This window comes from Protomyctophum parallelum (genome assembly GCF_964188405.1).
Source record: "Protomyctophum parallelum genome assembly, chromosome: 11".
Lineage (NCBI taxonomy): Eukaryota > Metazoa > Chordata > Actinopteri > Myctophiformes > Myctophidae > Protomyctophum > Protomyctophum parallelum.
In genome coordinates, this window is record NC_139707.1 from 4,314,035 (window position 1) to 4,335,767 (window position 21,733).

General features: G+C 46.9%; 1 protein-coding gene across 2 annotated transcripts in view; it reads right to left on the bottom strand.

The window, feature by feature from the left end:
• Positions 1–21,733, bottom strand: part of ttn.1 (titin, tandem duplicate 1) — a 166,829-nt gene that overhangs the window by 125,127 nt on the left and 19,969 nt on the right. For both annotated transcript variants that reach the window (XM_083777357.1, XM_083777356.1), the window contains exons 21-37: positions 21,423–21,689; positions 20,683–20,958; positions 20,305–20,568; positions 19,736–20,005; positions 19,298–19,558; positions 18,676–18,939; positions 17,931–18,191; positions 17,375–17,635; positions 16,755–17,015; positions 16,503–16,644; positions 16,140–16,308; positions 15,785–16,016; positions 15,401–15,685; positions 14,893–15,009; positions 14,523–14,711; positions 11,805–11,843; positions 6,881–7,159 (exon numbers count right to left, since the gene is read on the bottom strand). In XM_083777357.1, coding sequence (XP_083633483.1) covers positions 6,881–7,159; positions 11,805–11,843; positions 14,523–14,711; positions 14,893–15,009; positions 15,401–15,685; positions 15,785–16,016; positions 16,140–16,308; positions 16,503–16,644; positions 16,755–17,015; positions 17,375–17,635; positions 17,931–18,191; positions 18,676–18,939; positions 19,298–19,558; positions 19,736–20,005; positions 20,305–20,568; positions 20,683–20,958; positions 21,423–21,689 — 3,837 coding nt within the window. The remainder of the gene's footprint in view (positions 1–6,880; positions 7,160–11,804; positions 11,844–14,522; positions 14,712–14,892; positions 15,010–15,400; positions 15,686–15,784; positions 16,017–16,139; positions 16,309–16,502; positions 16,645–16,754; positions 17,016–17,374; positions 17,636–17,930; positions 18,192–18,675; positions 18,940–19,297; positions 19,559–19,735; positions 20,006–20,304; positions 20,569–20,682; positions 20,959–21,422; positions 21,690–21,733) is intronic.

The following is a 21,733-nucleotide window of genomic DNA, read 5'->3' on the forward strand; positions in this document are numbered from 1 at the left end:
CGGACAAACCGTGGAGGTTCTGCAAAATCAAATAAGAAGCATTTACTAAAGCGTGACATCCAATAATAAAAGAGATGTTGGTCACGGAGACTGGTCATGGGATGCTGAATGGCAACATAAATAACCCTGTAAAAAAAACATGGCAATCTGGTTAAGTTGGCGGAGATGAAGACGTAGGCGAAGACGTGGTTGTGGAATTATTTTTTCAAAAGGTGGTGGGAAAAAAAGAAAAAAGTCCAACCTTTCACCAACAACTCTGCGTCACATTTCACTCTTCCTGCTTCATTGGTAACTTGGCAAGAATAAGTTCCGGCTTTGCAAAGAGTCGACCGAGTAAAGATCTATGTGAGAAGAATATTCCTCCAGTCCAATCGTACACAATGGACCCATCACGAGTTCAGAGTCGTCCTTGAACCACTTCACAGTAAACGGAGGTGTTCCTTCGTAGACACTTCTGAAGCGTACAGTAGACTTTGGAAGGACAGCCTGGGCTTCAGGCTTAGTTACGTAGTGTGGCGGCACTACAGAAACATCATTCAGATACAGGGTGTGAGCTGTATTCTTCATATACAGGCTTACATTACTTAAGTAAATGAAAACAAACATCTAAGTATCTAACCTTTAGCTGTAAGCACAGCACTGCAGGCAGCGCTGCCGGCTTTGTTGGTTATCGGCAGAGAGCCGTCAACCTTACACTCCATCACAACCACTGAACCCAACGCCTCCTGAACGTGCATTAACTTCTTAATGAACACGGGAGGAATCAGGCATTCTGTTTCAAATGATAACATAAAGCAAAGGCATGGGCATGAGTGTAAATTATTATCGTTAAAGCGATGGAATCTAAAATGTTAGGCTGAAGTAGCGCTGTGCATGAAGCATGTTAATCTACCTTGCACCAAGAGGGCAGCAAAGCACGTGTCCTGCCCTGCTTCGTTAAGCACCTGGCAGGTGTACTTCCCGCTGTGACCGGCCTCACAGGCAGGAATCCTGAGAGTGGCCACGTTGTTCTCAAACATCCTCTCAGTCTTAGGATCCTCCAGGATCCAGCTCTTGTCTTTTTGCCATTGCACAGAGAGGGGGGCTGACCCCTTCACTTCAAGTGCACGTTGTGCTGTGTGTGTGTGTGTGTGTGTGTGTGTGTGTGTGTGTGTGTGTGTGTGTGTGTGTGTGTGTGTGTGTGTGTGTGTGTGAGAGAGAAGAGAGAGAAAGAGGAAGAGAGAGAGAGAGAGAGAGAGAGAGAGAGAGAGAGAGAGAGAGAGAGAGAGAATTCAAAGACACAGAATCAATGCCAACCTTTGATTGACATAGCTGCAGCACTTGTACAGTTCCCAACCTCATTGGCAGTCATGCAATGATAAGAACCAGCATCTAGTCTAGCAAATCACAGATATTCAAAATCATGACTTCATCACTGTGTGTGTGTGTGTGTGTGTGTGTGTGTGTGTGTGTGTGTGTGTGTGTGTGTGTGTGTGTGTGTGTGTGTGTGTGTGTGTGTTGAATGTGACAGGCTTTCGCTCTTTAAACCACATGCACAACCCCAAACGCAGCAGTCACCTTGCAGACAAATGCTGACACAGACCTTCTAACACTCTCTAGGCAACTCTTCAACACATGAAGGAGGCTTACTCCTGCATTTAAATAAACCAAATTATTGAATTGATCTTCTATGTAACCATGAAAATAAAGATGATATCTCCAAACCATCCTTTTACTGATAGCACAACAAAGAAAGCCTCTCGTCCTGACTCATTGCAAGCTTCACAGTAATATAGCAGCACACAGCTCACATCTGAGCAACAAGTCACAAAATCTTGTGCAACAACTTTGCACCCAAACACTTTAATCTCTCCAACTTTAACTATTGCCCTTTTCTCTCCCTGCAGGGAGTCTCCCTGGGTTGCACTGATCAACAGGGACTGTTCTGACAAAACTGGGATAAGAAACCATTCACAACTGAATCAACAGCTGTTTTGGTGTTAGTGAACATGTATAGAAACACTTTCAAATAGCGATGTTAAAAAAGACCAGAAAAAGTCCCACAAACCTGTCACGGTGAGCACCGCATCACATCTCTGACTCCCGGCTGCGTTCTGCACCTGACAGACATACTTCCCGCCGTGGGATATCTGAGTGTTTTGCAGGTTCAACATGGCGGCTTGGGTTTCGCGGGACATCTTAATGTGCTCATCTTCTCTGAGCTCGCGGTCATCTTTGATCCAGCGGACGGTCATTGGGAGTGTTCCGGAGAACAAGCATTTCATCATGACCTCGGAACCCACCTGGGAGGTCACGTTCTCTAGTCTCTGAACAAACGACGGGGGTTCTAGTTCTAGGGAGAGGTTCCACAAGTCAGCCTATAGCCTACAGTACACAGGGTTTACTCATGTACTGTACATAAAGATTCAAGTTTGAACATTCTGATGTCCAGGTTTGATGTTTTCCTTCTAAATAATAAACTAAACTGTTTGAGCTTAATGATGCATTGCTTCTATGTTAATGACACCTGTCTGGAATAAAACCTTAATATTATTATTGTAATATTATAATTGCTAGAATTATAATATTCAACTGCTGTTTCAACTAACCTTTCAGCGATACATGGCAAGAACAAGATGTCTCTCCGACATCATTAGATACAGAGCATTGGTACTTCCCAGCATCCCCAGGCTCACACTTGGAAATCTCTACGGTAACAGTTCCGTTCTGAACACTGATCTTATGCCGTTTGTCATTTCTCATCTGGTTATCATTGTGGTAGCAGATTATTTCAAACGGAGCCGAGCCTGACACGGCTCCTTCCAAGAAAATGTTGCCGCCCTTCACGAGCTCGGCAGACTCGAGTGGCCTCACGAATATCGGAGGCTCTGTGAGAAAGAAGAGTGTTCGGTTGTTAAAGAAAAGCATGCAGTCAGACAGCTGGAGAGGAGCGAAGGCGTGAAAGCTAAAACACTGAACCGACCTTTGACCGTGACTGTGCTGGCGCAGCGGTCACTGCCAGCATCGCTGGACGCCACACACACGTAATCACCACTATCCTTAACAGTACAGTCAACGACCTCCAGAGAGGCCATGGAGTCGGAGAAAGACATTACGTGTCTGTCGTCTGAGTTGACGTCGACGCCATTTCTAAGCCATTTGATATTGATCACAGGGCTGCCCTGCACTTTGCAGAATAGCTTCAAAGAATGGCCAACTTTAACCAGTTGTGAAGGCTCGACCTTCAATGAAAATGTGGGCGATTCTGTGAATTAACAATAACAGTTAACAGAGATAGGACAGAAGAAAAACAGAAAGACAACAAAACTGTTCTCAGTTAGCAAAGAATAAAGGGCACCTTTGACAAAGAGGACTGCGGTGCAGTTGGCCTTCCCAGCTTCATTGGATACTTGGCATGTGTATTTGGCAGAGTCGCCAGGTTTCACTTTGTGAAGCTCCAAGGAGCTTGAAGAGGCATCTTTCTTAATAAAATACGAGCCCCCAATGGAAATCTCCTTGTCTTCTCTGAACCACTTAACAAGCAAAGGCGCCGTTCCAGTGAAGCCTGCTTTCAAAACAACATTTGATCCCGGTGCGACTTCCTTGGATTCAGGCTTCATAGTGAAAACCGGAGATGCTAGATTAATTCAGGAAGAAAAACATGATTACACTCAAAGAGAATGTCAATAAGAACTGACACATGCCTACGTGTTGTCCATCGTTACTCTAACAAAGTTCTTTTGATGTTATGAACTAATCTGACCTGTGACAGACAGAACCCCGATGCTCTCGTTGTGTCCGGCAGCGTTGGCCGCGCGGCACGTGTAAGCTCCAGAGTCGCTGTTCAGCGCGCTCTTTATCAGCATGGAGGCTGTGTTCTCACTGAATTCCAGCTTATATTTCCCATCTGTGTTTATCTCTCTACCGTCTTTGTACCAAGAAATATTGATTGGCTTGGATCCAGACACTTTGCAATCCATAGTGACATCAGTTCCAATATTCCCATCAACTTTCTTAAGACTTTTTGTAAAGGATGGTGGAACTGGTCGATCTGTGTGAGGAAATATAATTAATACGAAAGAAGAATACCCTGTTGTGTTTTACAAACATTGAATTTGATCATCTAAAAAGTATATAACCAACCTAAGACGGATACAGAGCATGTGCACTGATCCTTTCCAACTTTATTGGACACCTCCATCCTATACTCAGAAGTGTCTCCTTTTTCTGCAGTAAGAATCTTTAGGCTGGAGACATTGTCCTTAAGGGTCAGTTTATATTTACGACCACTGGTCATCTCCTTCTCGTCTTTAAACCATTTGACTTTAAGTTCCGGAGTTCCAGAGATTGTACAGTCCAAGGTGGCTGAATCTCCGGCCGTCACACTGATGGAAGCCATCTTTTCTAAGATTTTAGCCGGTTCTAAAATACAACAACACAATTTCTTAATTCAAACATGATCAATACTTATATGAAGGACGTCATAGAATATAGTGCTGAATATTGCTGAATTTGGCAAAAAAGGTAATTCTTCTAACCTTGAACTGTTAAAACGGCTTCACATTTCTGATGCCCTGCTTCATTCTCTGCTAGACAGGTGTACTTGCCACCATGTTTTATCTCGACAGATGAGAATGAAAGGCTAGCAATGGTGTTGTCAAACAACATCTTGACGTTTGGATCGTCATCTCTCAGTATCTCAGAGTCTTTCATCCATTTAACAGTTATGGGAGCCGAGCCTTTTAGGGTGCCCTGCAGTTTCACTGCGTTTCCCAACAGTGCAGTGGCACTCTCAACTCTCTTCGAGAACACTGGCGGCTCTGAAATAATAGTAGCAGCACTTTATTATAGCAACGGTGCTTAAGTTCTAGCTATGAAGAATGCCCTGTAAGGGTGTTTGACATTACTAACCTTTCGGTTTAGCCACTGACTTTGAAGATGTAGAGCCAACCTCGTTGGACACGACACACTGATATTCACCAATGTCAGCGCTCGCAAATGACTGGATCTCCAAAGAGGCCATGGATCTCTGTGATACTATTCTATACTTCTGATCTGTGGACAGCACCTTCTTGTTCTTTAACCAGGTCACCTCAAACGGTGCGGTGCCTTCAAGCTCACATTCAAATGTGGCCACGGCTCCTCTCACTGCCTCGACAGAGACCAGTTCCTTTCTAAAAGAGGGAGGTTCTAAGAGGGGAACATTCAATGGGTTAGGTGCTGCCTAATTTTAATTACACTACACAAACTCCTTTCTATCCACGTACTAAGTCTACACACCTTTGACGGTGGCTTTGATGCTGCAGCTTTCGCAGCCAGCCTCATTCAGAACCTCACAGGTATAGTTGCCACCGTCTCCCAAAGCCACATCCTTTATTTCCAGGGACGCAACTCCTTCCTTCAGACCGATGCGATATCTGTCCCCGGCAGAGAGCTCTCTGTCATTTAAGAACCAGGTGGAGTGGAGCTCGGGGGTTCCTTTGACAGTGCACTGCAGGCGCGCCGTGCTGCCTTGTTTCCAGACCACAGTGGCTTCCAGACGCTTTACAAAGCCTGGTTGCTCTGAAGGTGTTTTTGTTGTTACAAAGAGCCACTGTTATGTCAAGTTAAGTTGGCATTTAAAACAACAACAGCTCAACATTAAGAAAGAGTGGACAAAAAGAGAAGATTTGATAAGATGTGGTTTGCTTTGATTGAACTCAACACACACACAGTCACATCACCGTGAACATTGTGTCCTTGACTCACACAAGGAAAGGACGTTCTCGTCCATTTTCAGTACTGGACATCACTGACAACCTCAAATGCTGCAGTAGTACTCCCTGCAAATTAAGAAAAGCAGTCTTACCTTGAACCACCACTGAAGAAGAGCAAGTTGCACTTCCAGCCTCATTTGTAGCTGTGCACACATATTCCCCACAATCTTTCAGCGTGGCTTTGGGTATATCAAGTGTCACCATCTGATTTTCAAAACACAGTTTACAATCTGGTGACTGGTGCACCTTTCTGCCACCTCTAGTCCAGGTGATGGTTACTCCCATCATCTCGCTCACATGGCACTCCAGGTGCAGGGGAGCTCCAACCACGGCAGACACGGGGCCCAGAGGTTTGACAAAGCTGGGCTTGTCAAGAACTCTCAGCTCCATGCTGCACACAGCCGTTCCAGCTTTATTAGAGACCTTACACTGGTACACACCGTGGTCTGTCGCCTCGACTTTGGCTATTTCAAGTGTGTGCTTATTCTTTTCAGAAGAGGTGCGGTAGTGTGCAGGTAGGTTAGGCGAGGCGTGGTCGCCTTTGAGCCACTCTACATTCATAGGTGTAGTTCCTGTTACAACACATTGGACCACGGCCCTCTTTCCAACATACACAGTTTGACCCTCAGGTTTAGTTAAAAAGCTGGGCGGGTACAGCTCTATGAGGTTAAGAAAGAAGAAATACACATTATTAATGTGATTATTAGAATCCATTCAAACATATTGTAGCTCAACCCTCAAAGCAAACTCAACGCAATCTAACCTGTCTAAGTTATCACCAGTGAGGTTTTCACCAATGACGTTTCCATGCATCACTTCCATTAGAAGGGTTATATATTTATTTTATACGATAAATTTATACTATGGAATAGCCAATCTACAAGCTCACTTCTTGTTTTGAGTTTGTAGATCTGCTATTTTCAGCACAACATAAACAGAACATAAATGCATTAGACCGGTGCTGAGAGAAATCGCCTCACAGCGCCTATCCAAACTGCTCAACAGCACAACAGTTCATAAGAGAAAACAAGAGAAAACAAGAGAAGAAAAACAGAACAGAGAGTTCAACTGCAGCGTTGACCTCAGGTCTTTCATTTCAACAAACCAGCACAGAGGAGAGCGATGAAGCTTGTCGTTGTTCTTACCTGTCACTGACAGCTTGGCGGAGCAGCTGTCACTTCCATGCATATTGCTGGCCTTGCACGTGAATTCTCCGCTGTCAGCCTTGGTTGGGCTCAGAACCTCCAGAGAGGACGTCTGGTAGCGGCTGAGGATCCTGTATTTATCGCCCTCCTTGATCGTGCTTCCATCCTTAAACCACTGGAATTTCACATTTGGCGCCTCCTCTGTGTCACATTCGAACTTGGCAGGTTGGGCGATGTTGATCTCCATGGGAGCAATTTTGTGCTTGAACACCGGTGCCACTGTAGGAGAGAAAAATAATGAAATTAACATTGTGGAAGTGGCCAGTATCAACTCCTACTATGGGAATATTTCTACAGGAGGTTAACTCATGAAATGGTGAACCTAGGATGGAAGGTGACAAACACATTATCCTGGCGTGACTGTGGGAGGAAGATGATGTTAGATTTGGTTGAAGGTGTGCAGATGAACAGAACTCTAGATAAGAGGAGTGAAAGACAGCATGCAAAAAGGATTGAACAGTCAATAGTGGCGGATGCTTGAGGTGAAGAAAAAGAACACAGGTGGATATGGGAGTGATGTTTGTGGAGATCCAACTGTTAAAGAATGAGTGGAAGTGTCACTTCTGTTTGATTTGAACCTCATAACCTCCAAAAAATAAGTGATTGTATTTGTTTTAAATGTGAATAGATCGCTATACCGCCTCAAGCGGACGCTCATTCATGTAAAACTGGAGAGAAAAGTAAATTTGGAGGTTTGAGGTTTTTATAAAACAGAAGTTAAGATTGAAGTGTGTGAGTTAGTTTTGATGATTATATCAAAGTATTCTCCATCGTCCAACCTCTGGAGACCACAGTGAGTCTTGAAGTCGTTGTCGTCTTGCCGGCTTCATTCTCAGCCTCACAGACATATTCTCCTTGATGTTTCTCCTTCACAACTTTGTTGATTGTTAGTGTATATGTGTCGTGATCTTTAGAACACTTGAACTCTTTGCCAGACTTCACCAGTTGTCCTTTGAAAAACCAGTTCACCTTGGTGACGTGCTTAATGGTCGTGCTGAGCACAGCCATACTACTCTCCTCTGTGCAAACATCACCCAGTGACTCTAAAACCACAGGATAATCTACCAGACCGTCTGAAGACTCACTGATCATGATGGCCTCGGACAGATACTCTTCCCTCAGTTCCCTGTGGACGGAGATGTCCACATGTCGTTCAACGGGAACCTGTCCTACGGGCAGCGAGGCTGTTAAATCTAGAGCCCCCACATTTCTGCCCTGGCTCCTCCTGATGCTCACAGACCTACCCTCCTGTCTGCTACTAACTTCTATGGACTCGTATATTTCTGACTGACTATGGACCGTTGCACTCTGGATGGAGGTCCTGGCTTCAGTCTGGACGCTAGCAGACTGAGATACGGCCGCAGGGAAACCAACCACGCTCTCCGCTACGGTCACCGTGTCTACAACGGATGAGCGCAGCTCTTTGGAGCGGGCTGAGCTGACCTGTGCTTTCTGAGGCCTGTCTATCTGCATGGTACCGGGCTGCTCTGATGTGAGAACGTGCTGCTCCTGGTAAACCATGGCATGGAGAGCTGCCTGCAGTTCAGTCCTGAGGTCAGCCATCTGGGGGTATTTTCCCTCAAAAGCCAATGTGATTTCCAAGGGGGCGCCCGCCGTTGTGATGAGGTAGATAAACACGGAACGTTTGGGCTCTTTCTGAACCTTGACCTCCTGTATCTGAGCTGCCTCTAACCTCCCGACGACGTCGGCCAATAACAGAGGCTGGTCGCGGGCCACTGCGGACTGCAGGGCGTCTCTCAGCTGGCGTTTGATATTCACGCTGGACGCTTTGGGAATCTGAATCACGAAAGTCATCTCCTTAGGGAGAGTTTGGTTGTCCTGAGACTCGTGAACAAACATAGGTTCCCTAGGTTGAGTCTTGACACTGACAACGGAACCTTCAGATCTGTGTATCTCACTGGACTGCTCTCCAATTAACACCTGTTTCTCCTCCAGTAGAACCGACTGTCTGACTGACTGCCCCTCCTGAATCTGCACTGCAAAGTCCTGCTCGGCCGCCTCCAGCACCACACAGCTCTCTGCGGCGACTGCCTTCTCCTCAATGTAAACCGGCCTTTTAGGTATCTTTGGCTCAATTGTCATTTCAGGCTTAAATTTGGTCTCGGCAACCAGACTGGTGGTGTGAGCCTCCTCTAGAACCTGTGTGTCTGTCACGCTGACAGACTGCATGACGTTCCAGTGCTCCTCCTTTTGGATCAGAGCACGCTGCTGTTTAACGTCGCCAGCGAAGGGTGTCTCCTTAGGGAGCTGCATGGGCTGAGAGGAGACGTGGAGCACGTTCTGAGGCCTGGGTTCTGTTCTGAGCTGCGCCTCAACGCCCGTCACAGACACGTCTAAATGTTTGTGATAGTCTGCCGTGAGCTCACGTCTCTCCTCTGACATGGCTGCATGTCTCCTGGCCTTTTCCTGTCCCTGTGCTGCCACCTGCTCTTCTGGTTTGGAAACAGTAAATATGTCTTCCTTAGGTAGGGCTGATACGGGATGGACTGACTGAACATAGAGTGTTGGTGGTGCCTCTTTTTTGGGCTCAATGGACGTAGAACTAATCTTCGCTGAAAACTCAGAAGTTCCTTCACAAACAACAGTTCTCTGCTCATCCTGTGTGACTGAATGTAATAAAATAGGACTTTTCCTTGATTGTGCGTTCTCTATGGCAGGTTTTTCACTAGTAAATTTACCTTCTGATTGTAAAATATCCTGATCACAGAAAACCTGCAGATTCAGGAGCCTTTGTCCCTCTTTGTAACATTGCAGAGTCATTGCAGATTCTAAACCTGGTATGAGTCCTGAGGGCTCAGCTTGGAGTTGGTATTTCTCTTCAGCACTCATAGCTGATCTATAGACTTTGTCTTTGAATGGGACTGCACTCTCTTGTGATGGCCTGTGTATCTCAAACATCGCCTCCTTGGCTAAAGTGACTTTAGTTTCACTGACTGGTGCTAACACTGGCTTATGCTGCTCTTTCTCTATCAGGGGTTTAGAGGGCAGGTCTAAAGCGTACAGAGGATCAGTGTGTCTCTCTGTTATGGGCAGCTGTCCTGTGGACTGGGCCGAGTAGAGGATCTTTACACCCTCTGTGACCCTGAAACCCCTCTCCTCGTCCGGCCTTTGGGTTGTGGCTGAGGTTTCTTTGAGGATAGGCAGAACAGACTCTACTTGGTGCCCGCTGACAAGTTGCCTGGGCTCAGTAGATGTCTGAACCTGCTCTGGTTTCCTGTCAGCCAGAGCTTCAGCTCTCACCGTGGAGAGGGGGAGGACTTCCTCTGCAATGGCTGACATGACTTTGGACGGCTGCTCTTTGGTACACTCTAAGGCTACGAGCTCTGGACTCAGGATGCGCTCAGAGTGCTGTTCCGTGAACTTCTGCCTCTCCTGGACTGAGGAGGCAAAGGCGGCCGTGTGAAGCTGCTTGGCCGGGACGGCCGAGACCCGAGGCGGATGGGTGGGCGCCGCAGACACCCTCTCCTCCACCTCATGAGACTGCAGCACCGCCGCCCGCTGCGTGACCTGCTCTCTGTGTAGAGTAGCAGCCGAGATGTCCAGCTCTCTAAGAGCTCCCACCTGCTCACTGGGAATAACCTGTCTGTCCTCAGTACTGATAGTGTAGACCATAGGGTCTGATCTGCTTCTTTCCTGTCCTGTGACTTGGTACATAAGGTGGGACTCTGTGGTCTGTTCTGCCATGGATATTTTCAAGTCTTTAGTCTTCTGAACTAATAAGTGTTGAGATACGGAGGCGGTGTCCCTGAACACCAGCAGCTCTGCTGCACAGGTCGCTTCACCAAACTGGTTTGAAGCCTTGCACGTGTAGACGCCGCCGTCCTGCTGTTTGATGCTCTTAATGTTGATGAACCCAAAGCCATCTGGGTTGTTCACTGTGATGCATAACCCACTGGGATCTATGTGACAGGTGCCTTTGAGCCACCGAACCTCTGGACGAGGGTCTCCTGTCACAATGTAAGTGAAGTAAGCCTCGCTGCCCTCGGCGCACCGAGCAGAATCAATAGGTTTTGTGAATTCTGGGGGCTTGCCTGTCAGCTCAAACCTCTTCTCTACTCTTTGGCGCTTGCTCGGCTCCTTCACCTGAACATGAAGGTAAGAAGTGCAGGTGGACTGACCAAACCTGTTGCTAAGAGTACAGGTGTATTCTCCTTCATACTCCTTCTGAACTTTGTTAATGACCAGACTGTATTCATCAACCTCCTGAACAAACGTATAAACAGATGAACTTGTTATGCTGTGTCCATTGTGGAACCACTCAACAGTGGGTTTAGGGAACCCAGACACTGTGACAGTAAACCTAGCCGCCTCTCCATCAGTCACAGCTGCTGGAGAGAGTTGGGAGAGGAAAACTGGCTTTTCTTTTTTCTTCTCTAAAGAGCTCGAGAAGCGTTTGGACTCTGGCGTGAGTTCAAGTGTCTTGGTTTTTTGTGGTAATTTGAGGCCAGTGTAGTATGACTCCTGGGACTCTTGTTCCACTGTGACGGTTGAGCTAGACACAACTGTGTAGAATAACAACAGTTGAACAGATCACAATCTTAGGAGGCAATAAAGAACATTCATCCATAGACACGGTACATTGGATTGTTTTTACAAACCAAGCACGTGTGAAAAATAAAACAATATGTCTCTTCTTGGTGCATGGACATATAAAACAATATTTTACGTGGATATCTTACCTGGAAACAGTTAAGACAATGCAAGTGTTACATATAAAGCATGAATGTAAAACAGTGCATGACAAATAATATAACATTTGACAATATTTGAGAATAAAGTACACCAGGACAAATATGCTTCATAAAAATCACAGCCCGCAGGAGGTCTATGCAAGAAAATTTACCTTTCACATCCGTAACTTGACCCTCCTCCTCCACTGGTACTGCAAAGATACAAACAAGAATAGATTACCAATGATGTTCTCAAACTGAACATAATCATATATATATATATATGGTGCAAGACTGTTAGAATCAAGTGACATGTCGTGCATCCATATTATCTATATATTTTGTATTGACATTCTTGCATTAGGTTTACAGTGATTCTGTCGTTGGAACGTGCTCAGTGATATGAGTGACCCTCTGACTCTCTGTCTCTCTTCGACATTGTAGTCAGTAAATAGAGGTCAGTGGTTTGGTACGTTGCTGTGTCCTGGCCGGTGTGTGTGGAAGCGGTGTAAAAATGGTGGCTGGTTGTCGACCGAAAGGACTAAAGCATGCAGATTGCCAACCTTTCGACTCAGCATCTCCGGCCGAGCAGTCACTTTTGCAAGTGTAACGTTCGCCTGGCCACGGCCCCGTGTTCTTAACTTTAAGACAGCACAGAGGGCCGTCGTGTTTGAGAGAGTAAGACACGGAATCCTCAATGTTCAACTGGTTGCGAAGCCAGACAACGATTGGCGCCGGGAGCCCTGCCTTCATAGCGCTATACAGAGACACGGTGCCCCTGGGTTTGGGCAACAGCTCCGGGGGCAGCATGACCAGGAACTCGTGTCGTCCGGCGAGGTCACGGCCACGCCGTTGACAGGGGAGGACGTCAGGGAAATAGAGGTGGCTGACCAGGCTGTAAGGTCGCTGGGAAGACGGAGGCGCAGACCCCACTTTCTCGACAACCCCCTGCTTGTTGTCTTGGCCAGGGAGACCGCTACGCGTCTCTCTGTCTGCCTGAGACACTTTACGCACATAATCGGTAGGGACGGGGGTTTCAGCTTTGACATTTGCTTCTTTTGCTAGGTGAGAATAAAGTTAGGGAGATTGATTAGAGGATGAGTTCATCGGTGAGAATGGTAAAAGGCAGCTGTTCTGTTTTAAACACTAAAAGGGGTTAGTTGGATGAAAGGATGGTGTTAAGGGAAGTAAGGCTGGCAACAGGAGAGGGAAATCTACTGGGTAGAGCTACAAAACAAAGGAGATTTGTTATTCCACTACATTACAACAGGTTACAACCTAAGAGTATGAGAAAGGACCAGGGAAGAGCAGATGAAGAGGTGGAATGGACCAGCATGTGAAGAGACAGCGACTCATAGAAGAAAGAGAAACCACCTTCAACAGTGAGCTGGGCCGAGGTACTGTTCTGGCCACGCGTGTTGGCTGCGGTGCATTGGTACACACCCTGGTCTCCCACACTAACGCTCTGGATGACCAGAGACAACAGCCCTCCATGCTGAGAGCTCCTCGCCCTCTGGGTGTCAACCAGGTTCCGGCCGTTATGGTCCCAAACCACAGCGGCGAAGGGCAGCCCGTCGAAGGTGCACTTAAACTCGGCCATGTCGCCGCTTTTCACCCGGACGTCACTCATTTCCATCAGCAGCCTGGGGCTGATCTCTGATCTCAGCTCGGCTGAGCTGGTGCCCTGCAGCTGAATGTCAACTGCTCTCCAAGAGGATAATGTTTTTGTGGTTGACACAGAGGAGCTCTCAGAGATGGTCTCAGTAAACTCAACACTGTGGACTGTCTGTCCGGCTGACAGGGACTTATAGCTCCCTGATCGAACCTCCGAGGTTCTCTGAGCCCCAGTGCTCGACACACTAGCTAAGCTTCTCATACTTTGATCTGGGCAATAAGAAAGAGTAGAGGCATTAGGGTCAACACATCAACGGTGACTGACGTCTTCAGGTTACTTGTGTGTGACGGCTTGTTTGCCAGATAAGAGTGCAGTCGGGTGGAGCTTTTTGAAGGCGGAGTCAGTCACGTGACCAGTGAGGAGGAAATAGACTGGTGGCTGGTTTCCTCCGTCAATCATGCAAGTTTGACTGGTGCCAAAAAACACTTGGGGATTATTTCCGTGCCTGAGAGTGCAAGGAACCCGAAAAACTACATTTCCAAAGTTCAGTTCTGTACAGTATGTGTATTGCATTCCTCAGAAAAAAAAGATGCATTCCTCTGAAATAACGAAGTTACTATTGTTAAGAGCTATTCATGTCGGAAGAGAAGACAACCGCATGCAACACAAGTGCTTAAAGTGAGGGAGGCTGAGCAAAGATGACACCCAACCTGTCACATGCACATTCCTGTTCTTTTCGCCATAGTGTCCGGCATGCTCTCTCTTGTTCTTGGACTATCTAGGTCAGGTTTGGCATGCATTAGGCCATGGACCTCTATATCTCTGAGAGTTATACTGTAAGGGTCCATTTGGTTCCTCCTAACTGTCTATCATTAGCTCTGGAACCCCCTTAAAGGACCGTAAACCGTTAGAACAGCGAAACCAGCAGTTCTAAACAGCTAAACCAGCTGTTCTGTGACTTTGGCATGCTCCCCATGCAAAACCACAAAGCATTCTATTGACTTCTTTAATAGGCAGAACGAAGCGCTCCGCTGAGATTCTGATGCAACATATTATACACCGTAGAAAAGAATGCTAATTATGGTTTGTGTATGGCCAACATCTGTCAACATACTTGCCTGGACAGCATGTGTGGCGTTATTAAGGGACATGCTCTTTTACAGCTGAACATGCACATGCACAGGTCTAACACAGAGTGACAATATTGTTAATTATTATTATTTGTTTCGCAAGTCAGCAGCAGTCAGTATGTTAGCCGGTCTTTGGAAGAACTCACCATCGAGTGTCAGAGATGCTAAGGTTGTCACCATGCCGGCAGAGTTTTTGGCAAAGCATGAGTATTCCCCTGTCTCCACGGGACGGACTTTGGCAATATCCAGCTGGCAGGTTTCACCATACTGAGACATCTTGTAGATGTTTGACTGCCTGACCTCTCTGCCGTTAATGTACCAAACGATCTGCAGATCTGTAAACACACATATTTGTCTCTCCGTCAGTACAAAACAACTGGAAATGTACACAACCACAAACGTACAAATATAGGTTTATCATGTATTTTCTGTCTTTTCTCATGACTATACTCTCTTTCACAACCATCACAACTTCAAGGTAGTGTAAGGGGTTTTTAACCAGACAAAAAGCATTACCATCTCCAGAGAAGCTGCACTGGAAAGAGGCTGGCTCTCCCTCGGTGATCAGCAGGTCACCCAGAGGGCTGATAATGGCTGGAGGAGAGATCTGGGCCCCAGCGGACACCTCGGGAACTGGATGGTAGTAAAGAATATAGATTTATTACAGATGGTATATTTACTACTACTGTTTGGTAAAGTCAGATCCGGAGACCACAAGAAGCCTAATAATATATCAAACCAGGGGTCCTCAAATTTTAAATTCAGAAACATATGCAATACAGGCTAAAATATGTAAATTAGATAGCATGCCAGATCATTATTGATCTCACATTCTATAGTGTTTATAGTTTCAGCATACGGAGATTCTACAGTTATACGGATGGTAGGTTCTTAGTTTACTTAATATGAGCCTAGATGACTATTTCTATGCATTTGATTACCTTGTGTTGTTTTTGCTTATTTCAAGTCGCTCTGGATTAAGAGCGTCTGCTAAAGGCCAGAATTGTAAATAAGCTGAACCTACCTTCCACGGTGAGAGAAGCTGTGCTTGTGACCTCTCCATATTCGTTCTTGGCCTCACAGTTGTAGACCGCCTCGTCTTCTGGGAACACTTCCATCAGGAGCAACGTGTGCTCGTTCCCCTCTTGAAGGAACTTGATTTTGTAGCCAGAGGCCAGAGCCTGGGAGTTCTTGTACCAGGAGACCTGAGGCTGTGGAAGGCCAGTCGCCAGCACTGAGAAGCGGGCAGGCATCCCGGCTAACACCGACAGAGTCTCCATGTGCTGGATGATCTGAGGAGGTTCAGGGACTGGAGGGACGGTGAAGAGAAACGTTAACTCCATCTTAACCAGCATAAACCCGATATACTTTGTTGATCAGGGTCCCCTGTCAGGGAGCGGCCACTTACGTTGCACGTGGAGGTTACAGATGCTGCTGTTCTTTCCGGCGACGAAGGTGTACACTCCGGCGTCGCTCCTGTAGGTCTCGCCGATGGTGAGGCGGTGCAACTTCCTGACGTTCAGGTAGTTGAACCTCTCCTCCACAGAGAACTCGATCTCCACGCCGTTCCTCAGCCAGTGACCCTCCACGTCGTCCTCGTTCACCTCGAACTCAAAGGTCGCTCTGTGCTTCTCGACAACCTACACGGTCACAGACGAGAAATGTATCAATGTTGTTGTTGTTATCGCTGATATGTGAGGGGAAACGGGACCAACAGAAGGAATGAACGAACAAACGAACAACTTTCAAATCAATGCACTCACAGTAATGTCCCGTTGCGCAGGCTCAGAGATCTTGACGTCACGTCCCAGTACGGTCAGAGTTCCTTTGGACATGTTGGCGCCGGCCACGGCCGTGTACTGGCCCTGGTCGGCCAGACGAGCCGACTGAATCACCAGCTGATGCACGTTCTTATCCGACATGCCTTTGACTCTGGAGGTGAAAGAGACATACAGTGGTACACATCAGGATCAATCCACATTCTTAGGCTAAGTCATTGAATTTTCGTTTTTTTTCATGTCATACGTATGAAAGCAGGGAATCATAGCTTCAAATTGACATGTTATAAATTGACAAAGTGACACAAAAGAGTCACATTTGATCTGGTCTTTCTTGCGCCGTCGTACCTGTCAGACATCTCCAGCTCCATTCCGTCTTTCAACCACATCACCATGACGTTGGCTTCAGAAACCTCACACTCAAACGTCACCCTCTTCTTCTCCGTGATGCTCATGTCTCGGAGCTCCTTCATGAAGTTGATGATTTTAGCTGCGACACACAAGCACGCGCACGATCAACAAATAGAATAGAAATGGTACGAAAGTCTTGAAATGAAAAGGGGCAAAGAGAGTCGCTTTTGTGAAGAAGGAAGCGCTTACCTTCGACGTAAAGCTTAGCCGCCGTGGAGGCGGACCCGGCCTTGAAGGTGTACTCGGCGTTGTCGCCAAAGTGCGTGTTCCTGATGCTCAGGGTGTGCGTGAGCTGTCGGCCGCGCGTCTGGCACCTGTCCGTGGACTTGATCTCCACGCCGTTCTTCAGCCACTTGTAGGTGATGTTCTCGTAGTTGACGTTCACCTCGAACGTGATGGTGTCCTTCTCCTGGGCGTTCAGATCCTCCAGCATCTTGGTGATCAGGATTGCTGGAGGAAGAGGAAGACATTTTGAATGGAGAAAATGAGTTGATTTTTTTTAACCACCCTAAAGACTAATCATTGTGTGTATTCCTGCAGTATCTGCATCGAGTGATCTTGGTACATAGAAATTGATTTATTGTTTTGATTGTATTGTTCCACATTTTGCAATTGAATTGAATTGAATTGAATTGAATTGAATTGAATTGAATTGAATTGAATTGAATTGAATTGAATTGAATTGAATCGAATCGAATCGAATCGAATCGAATCGAATCAAATCGAATCGAATCAGGTTTTTGCCAATTATGACATATATCCAGAATAGGGTTCATGTGTGGTTAACCATCGGGTTCCTCAAAACTCACGGTTGACGGTGAGCGTTGCAGACACGCGGTCGTTCCCGCAGATGAAGGTGTACTCCGCGGCGTCCTCCCTGCTGGTGTTCATGATCTTCAGCTGGTGGAGTCTGCCCTGGACCACGATCCTGAACTTCTCGCTCATCTCGATCTCCACGCCGTCCTTCAGCCAGGTGGACGGCACGTTGAAGTGGGATGTCTCGCACTCGAACGTGGCCACCTGGGTCTCTGGGACCGCCACGTTCTTCAGGGGCTTGGTGACGCCCAGGGCTGTGGAAAAACATTTACCTTTACTTTGCAATTTACGAATTTACAGTAAGCACGAACAACACATGGTAATACATCAAATGCATAGAAATAGTCATCAACGATCATAAGCAAGCTAAGGGCCCAACTTCCGTCTAACAGTAGAATATCTCTACAAATCTTTGCTTTTGGGGGCGGTCCCTGAAACAAAATATTTTCAGATGGGGGTCGGCGGGCCGAATACATAAAATATTCGGTGGTCCTATAAATAAACGAGTTATAAATAAAGAACACTCCACAAGTGGGAATGAAAACTTACACTCGACGAGGAGACGAGCGCTGCAGTGCAGGTGTCCGGCCACGGCCGTGTACTCCCCCTGCTTGTTGTTGTCCACGTCGTGGACCACCAGCTTGTGGGACTTGCCGTCGGACATCATGCTGTAGTGTTGGCTGGGCTGCAGCTCCACGTCCTTGAACATCCACTTCACGCTGATGTTGTCCTCCGACAGGCCCAGGTCGAAGGAGGCCTCGGCCCCCAGCAGCGACGTCACGTCCTTGGGCTTTTTCAGGAACTTGATGGCTGCGGCGGGGGGAACAAATAATAAACGTTTGTCAAAATATTGTTGCGTGTAAAGAATGAAAGGAGACCTCACCGGCCCAGCGTCAAAGCCATGGCTTGGATATTAAGTCAACCTAAATGACACTTAACTTAATTTAGATTCTTGAATTCTGGTGGTGGAAAAAAAGAAAGAAAGAAAGAATCTTTCTTCTGTTTGAACACTGGATATTTTACAGTGTAGATTGGGGTCACTCCAGAGATATAATAATACATATTAATAAAACAAATGATATCAAATGGGCGGTCTAATGCATATCAAACTAGGGGCCCTTGAAATATTTTGGACGGGATTTGGTGTTTTTTTTACCCTTCAAGACGGGTGTACCATGACATTTGCTTTTTGTGATTTTTGAATAAACATATTTGAAGTTTTTCCAGAAAACTCAGGATTTAGAAGGCATTTAAACGGGTAAAAGAAACTAGCGAGAATGAAGGAGCGACTCACTCTGCACGTTAAGCCTGCCACTGGCGGACAGCTTGCCCAGCTTGAAGGAGTAGACGGACTCGTCCGTGGTGACGCAGTTGTTGATCTTCAGCGTGTGGGCCACACCCTCCACGGTGATCTCGTACTTATCCGAGGGCTTGATCTCCACGTTGTTCTTGATCCACTGGGCTCCGCGGACGTTCTCGTGCGTCAGCTCCAGGCTGAACACGGCCTCCTGGGTCTGGACCACGTTCAGGTTCTTCAGCGTCTTCTTCACTTTCACGGCTGTAACGACGACATGCGTTAAAGAAGATCGCACACAATTAGCGCTGTGACCTGTGACCCGGTCAAATGCGCAAAATCCGCAATCATTAAAAATACTTTATAGTAATAGGGTGAAATTAATTTGCCAGGGCTGCTCAGACTTGCAGTTAATTCATATAAAAAAAACTGTGTTAAAATAAAAGACACTTACATTTAAAAGGGGAAAAAGCATATCTTCTTTTTATTCACTAAAACATCCCCTTGTGTATGTCAGAACGCTGCTTATTCAAATGCCTTATATCGCTTGGTGAAAGAAAGTTCTTTGTGTTCTTTCTGTCACATTCATATTAGTCTCTCTTAGACAGAAGCCAGGACTTACCGTCCACTCTCAGGGAGCACGTGGTCTTGGACGTGGCCACCTGGTAAGTGTACTCTCCCACGTCCTGGGCTCTGGTGAGTTTGATGACTAGCCGTCTGACCGCTCCCTTCACCTGACTCTCCACGTTGTCGCTGAAGTCCAGGGGCTGGCCGTCCTTCAGCCATTGACCCTTCGTGGTGGGGTTGGCCACCTCACACTCCAGCTCTGCCATCTGGCAGTCGGCCACCACCTGGTCCTGGAGCGGCTTCTTGATGGCGCCGCCTGAGCGCGAGAGAACCCGATTAGAAATGACTAGGGCTGCAACAGTTCATTTACCTAATTTAACTATTTATTTTTTCCTTCCAAAATATAGAAGCTAAAATGATAGGAAAGTGTATAGAAAGAAGGTAAGAACTCTATGCACATGTGATAAAACAAAATGGTATTTTCTTTACACACCTGACACCGTGAGCGTGGCGCTACAAGTCTTCTCTCCGGCAGAGAAGGTGTACTTCCCCTCCTGGTCCTTCATGGAGCTCATGATGGTCAGGGTGTGGCGCTTGCCCTGGCCTCCCTTGGAGTCCATCTTGAAGTTGGCGCTGGCCTTCAGGGCCTGGCCGTTGAAGGTCCAGAGCGGGTCGATGCCGGGGTGAGACACCTCCACCTCGAAGGTGGCGTTCTCCGACTCGGAGCACACTTTGTCCTTCATGGGCGTGATGATCTGGATGGCTGTTGTTGGAACACACGGGATAAAATGTAGCTTATTAAAGTATCTTAATGTGTACTAAAACCGCTGCTTGTTAACTGAACTAAACTATACTGGAACCCCAATCTAACACTGTAAATATCCAGTGTTAATTTCACTCAGAGAGTTAAATTAACTGAGGATTTATTACAGCGTAGATTGAGGTCCCAGAGATCACTGGACTTAAACAGTAGAAACACAAAGGGACCACAATGATCGAATGTGGCGGGCGGGGCGGGGCGGAACGAGGCAACACAAGCTGAAAGAACATTGCTCCACTTACGCGTAACAGTAACAGTACAGCTGGTCTCGACCTTGCCGACCACCAGTTTGTAGCGGCCCTGATCAGAGGCGTAGGTCCTGAGGCAGGACAGGCGCTGCTTGGTTCCTTTGGTCACAAACCCGAGCCTGTCGCTGGCCACCAGGAGCTTGTCGTTGAGGTACCACTTCATGGACTTGATGTCCTGGGCTGAGATCTTGGCCTCCAGAACGGCTTTGGTGCCCTCAACGACGCTGAGGTCCTTGAGTGGCACTGTGATGCCAATGACTGCAAGGCAAGATTACAAAAACACAGAATTAGAAGGTCTCAGAGTGAAATGAGTAGATCAGGGGGTACCAGAGATAAAACCTTCAAAAGCGTGTAGAAGAAGCTGTATGTTACCCTGAACGTTCAGCTTGCAGCCGGTAGCGATGTCTTGGGCGGGGATCACGAAAGAGTACGTGGCGTGGTCACCCTTGATGGCGTCCTCAATCAGCAGCTTGTGGACCTGTTTGTCGACGACCATGTGGATGCGGGCGGAGGCGACGACGGGCTGACCGTTCTTCAGCCAGCTTCCTCCCTCGATGTTCTCCTGGGAGAACTTGACCTCCATCTTAACGATGTCTCCCTCGCAGACCGTCTGGTCGACCAGAGGCGTCATCAGGGTCACGGGGCGCACTGAAACATCCAGACCAAAAACATGTTTTATTAAACACATCTGTGTCACCTTATAGCTTTTAACCACTTTAAACCACTTTTTACAATTTTAGCTGTTGAAAAACAGCAGATCTACAAGCTTGTAGATCTGCTATTTTTGAAAACTCCATGAAAATGTGTGCAAATTAATATATATTCTTTCACAGTGCAATGTTTGCTTCTGGGGGTCCCTGGAACAACGTATTTTTAGACTGGGGTCTGTGGCATTTTTCGGGTCCTTGACATGATAGTTTGAGAACCACTGATATAGAAAGTTTCTGGAAAACTCATGATTAAGAAGACATTTGTAGCTCTCAGGTCTAAATGGGTTAAACGCATATATTATTTGTCATTTCATCACATTTGTAACCTAAAAAACAAAAAATAAAACGACCAGATTTGAAAATGAATGATTCACAAAGCTCAAGTCTCAAAACAGAACTCACGTTTCATGGTCAGCGTGGCGGTCGTAGTGAACTCGCCCACTTTGAAGGTGTATTTTCCCTGGTCGTCCTTCTTCACGTCTTTGACGGACAGGCTGTGTCTCCCGCGGCGGGAGATCGTGACGTACTTGAGGCTGGGCGTGATCTCCTTGTCCCCGCGGTACCATTTGCCCTCGGCGTCCTCCCGGGACAGCTCGCACTCAAAGTCTCCGGAGTAGCTCTCGGGAACCTCGGTGTCCTCCAGTTCTTTGGTCATGGCCAGGGGGGCACCTGGTGACAAGTAGTCATTAAAAGTGTCATTAGTCATTAAAAGT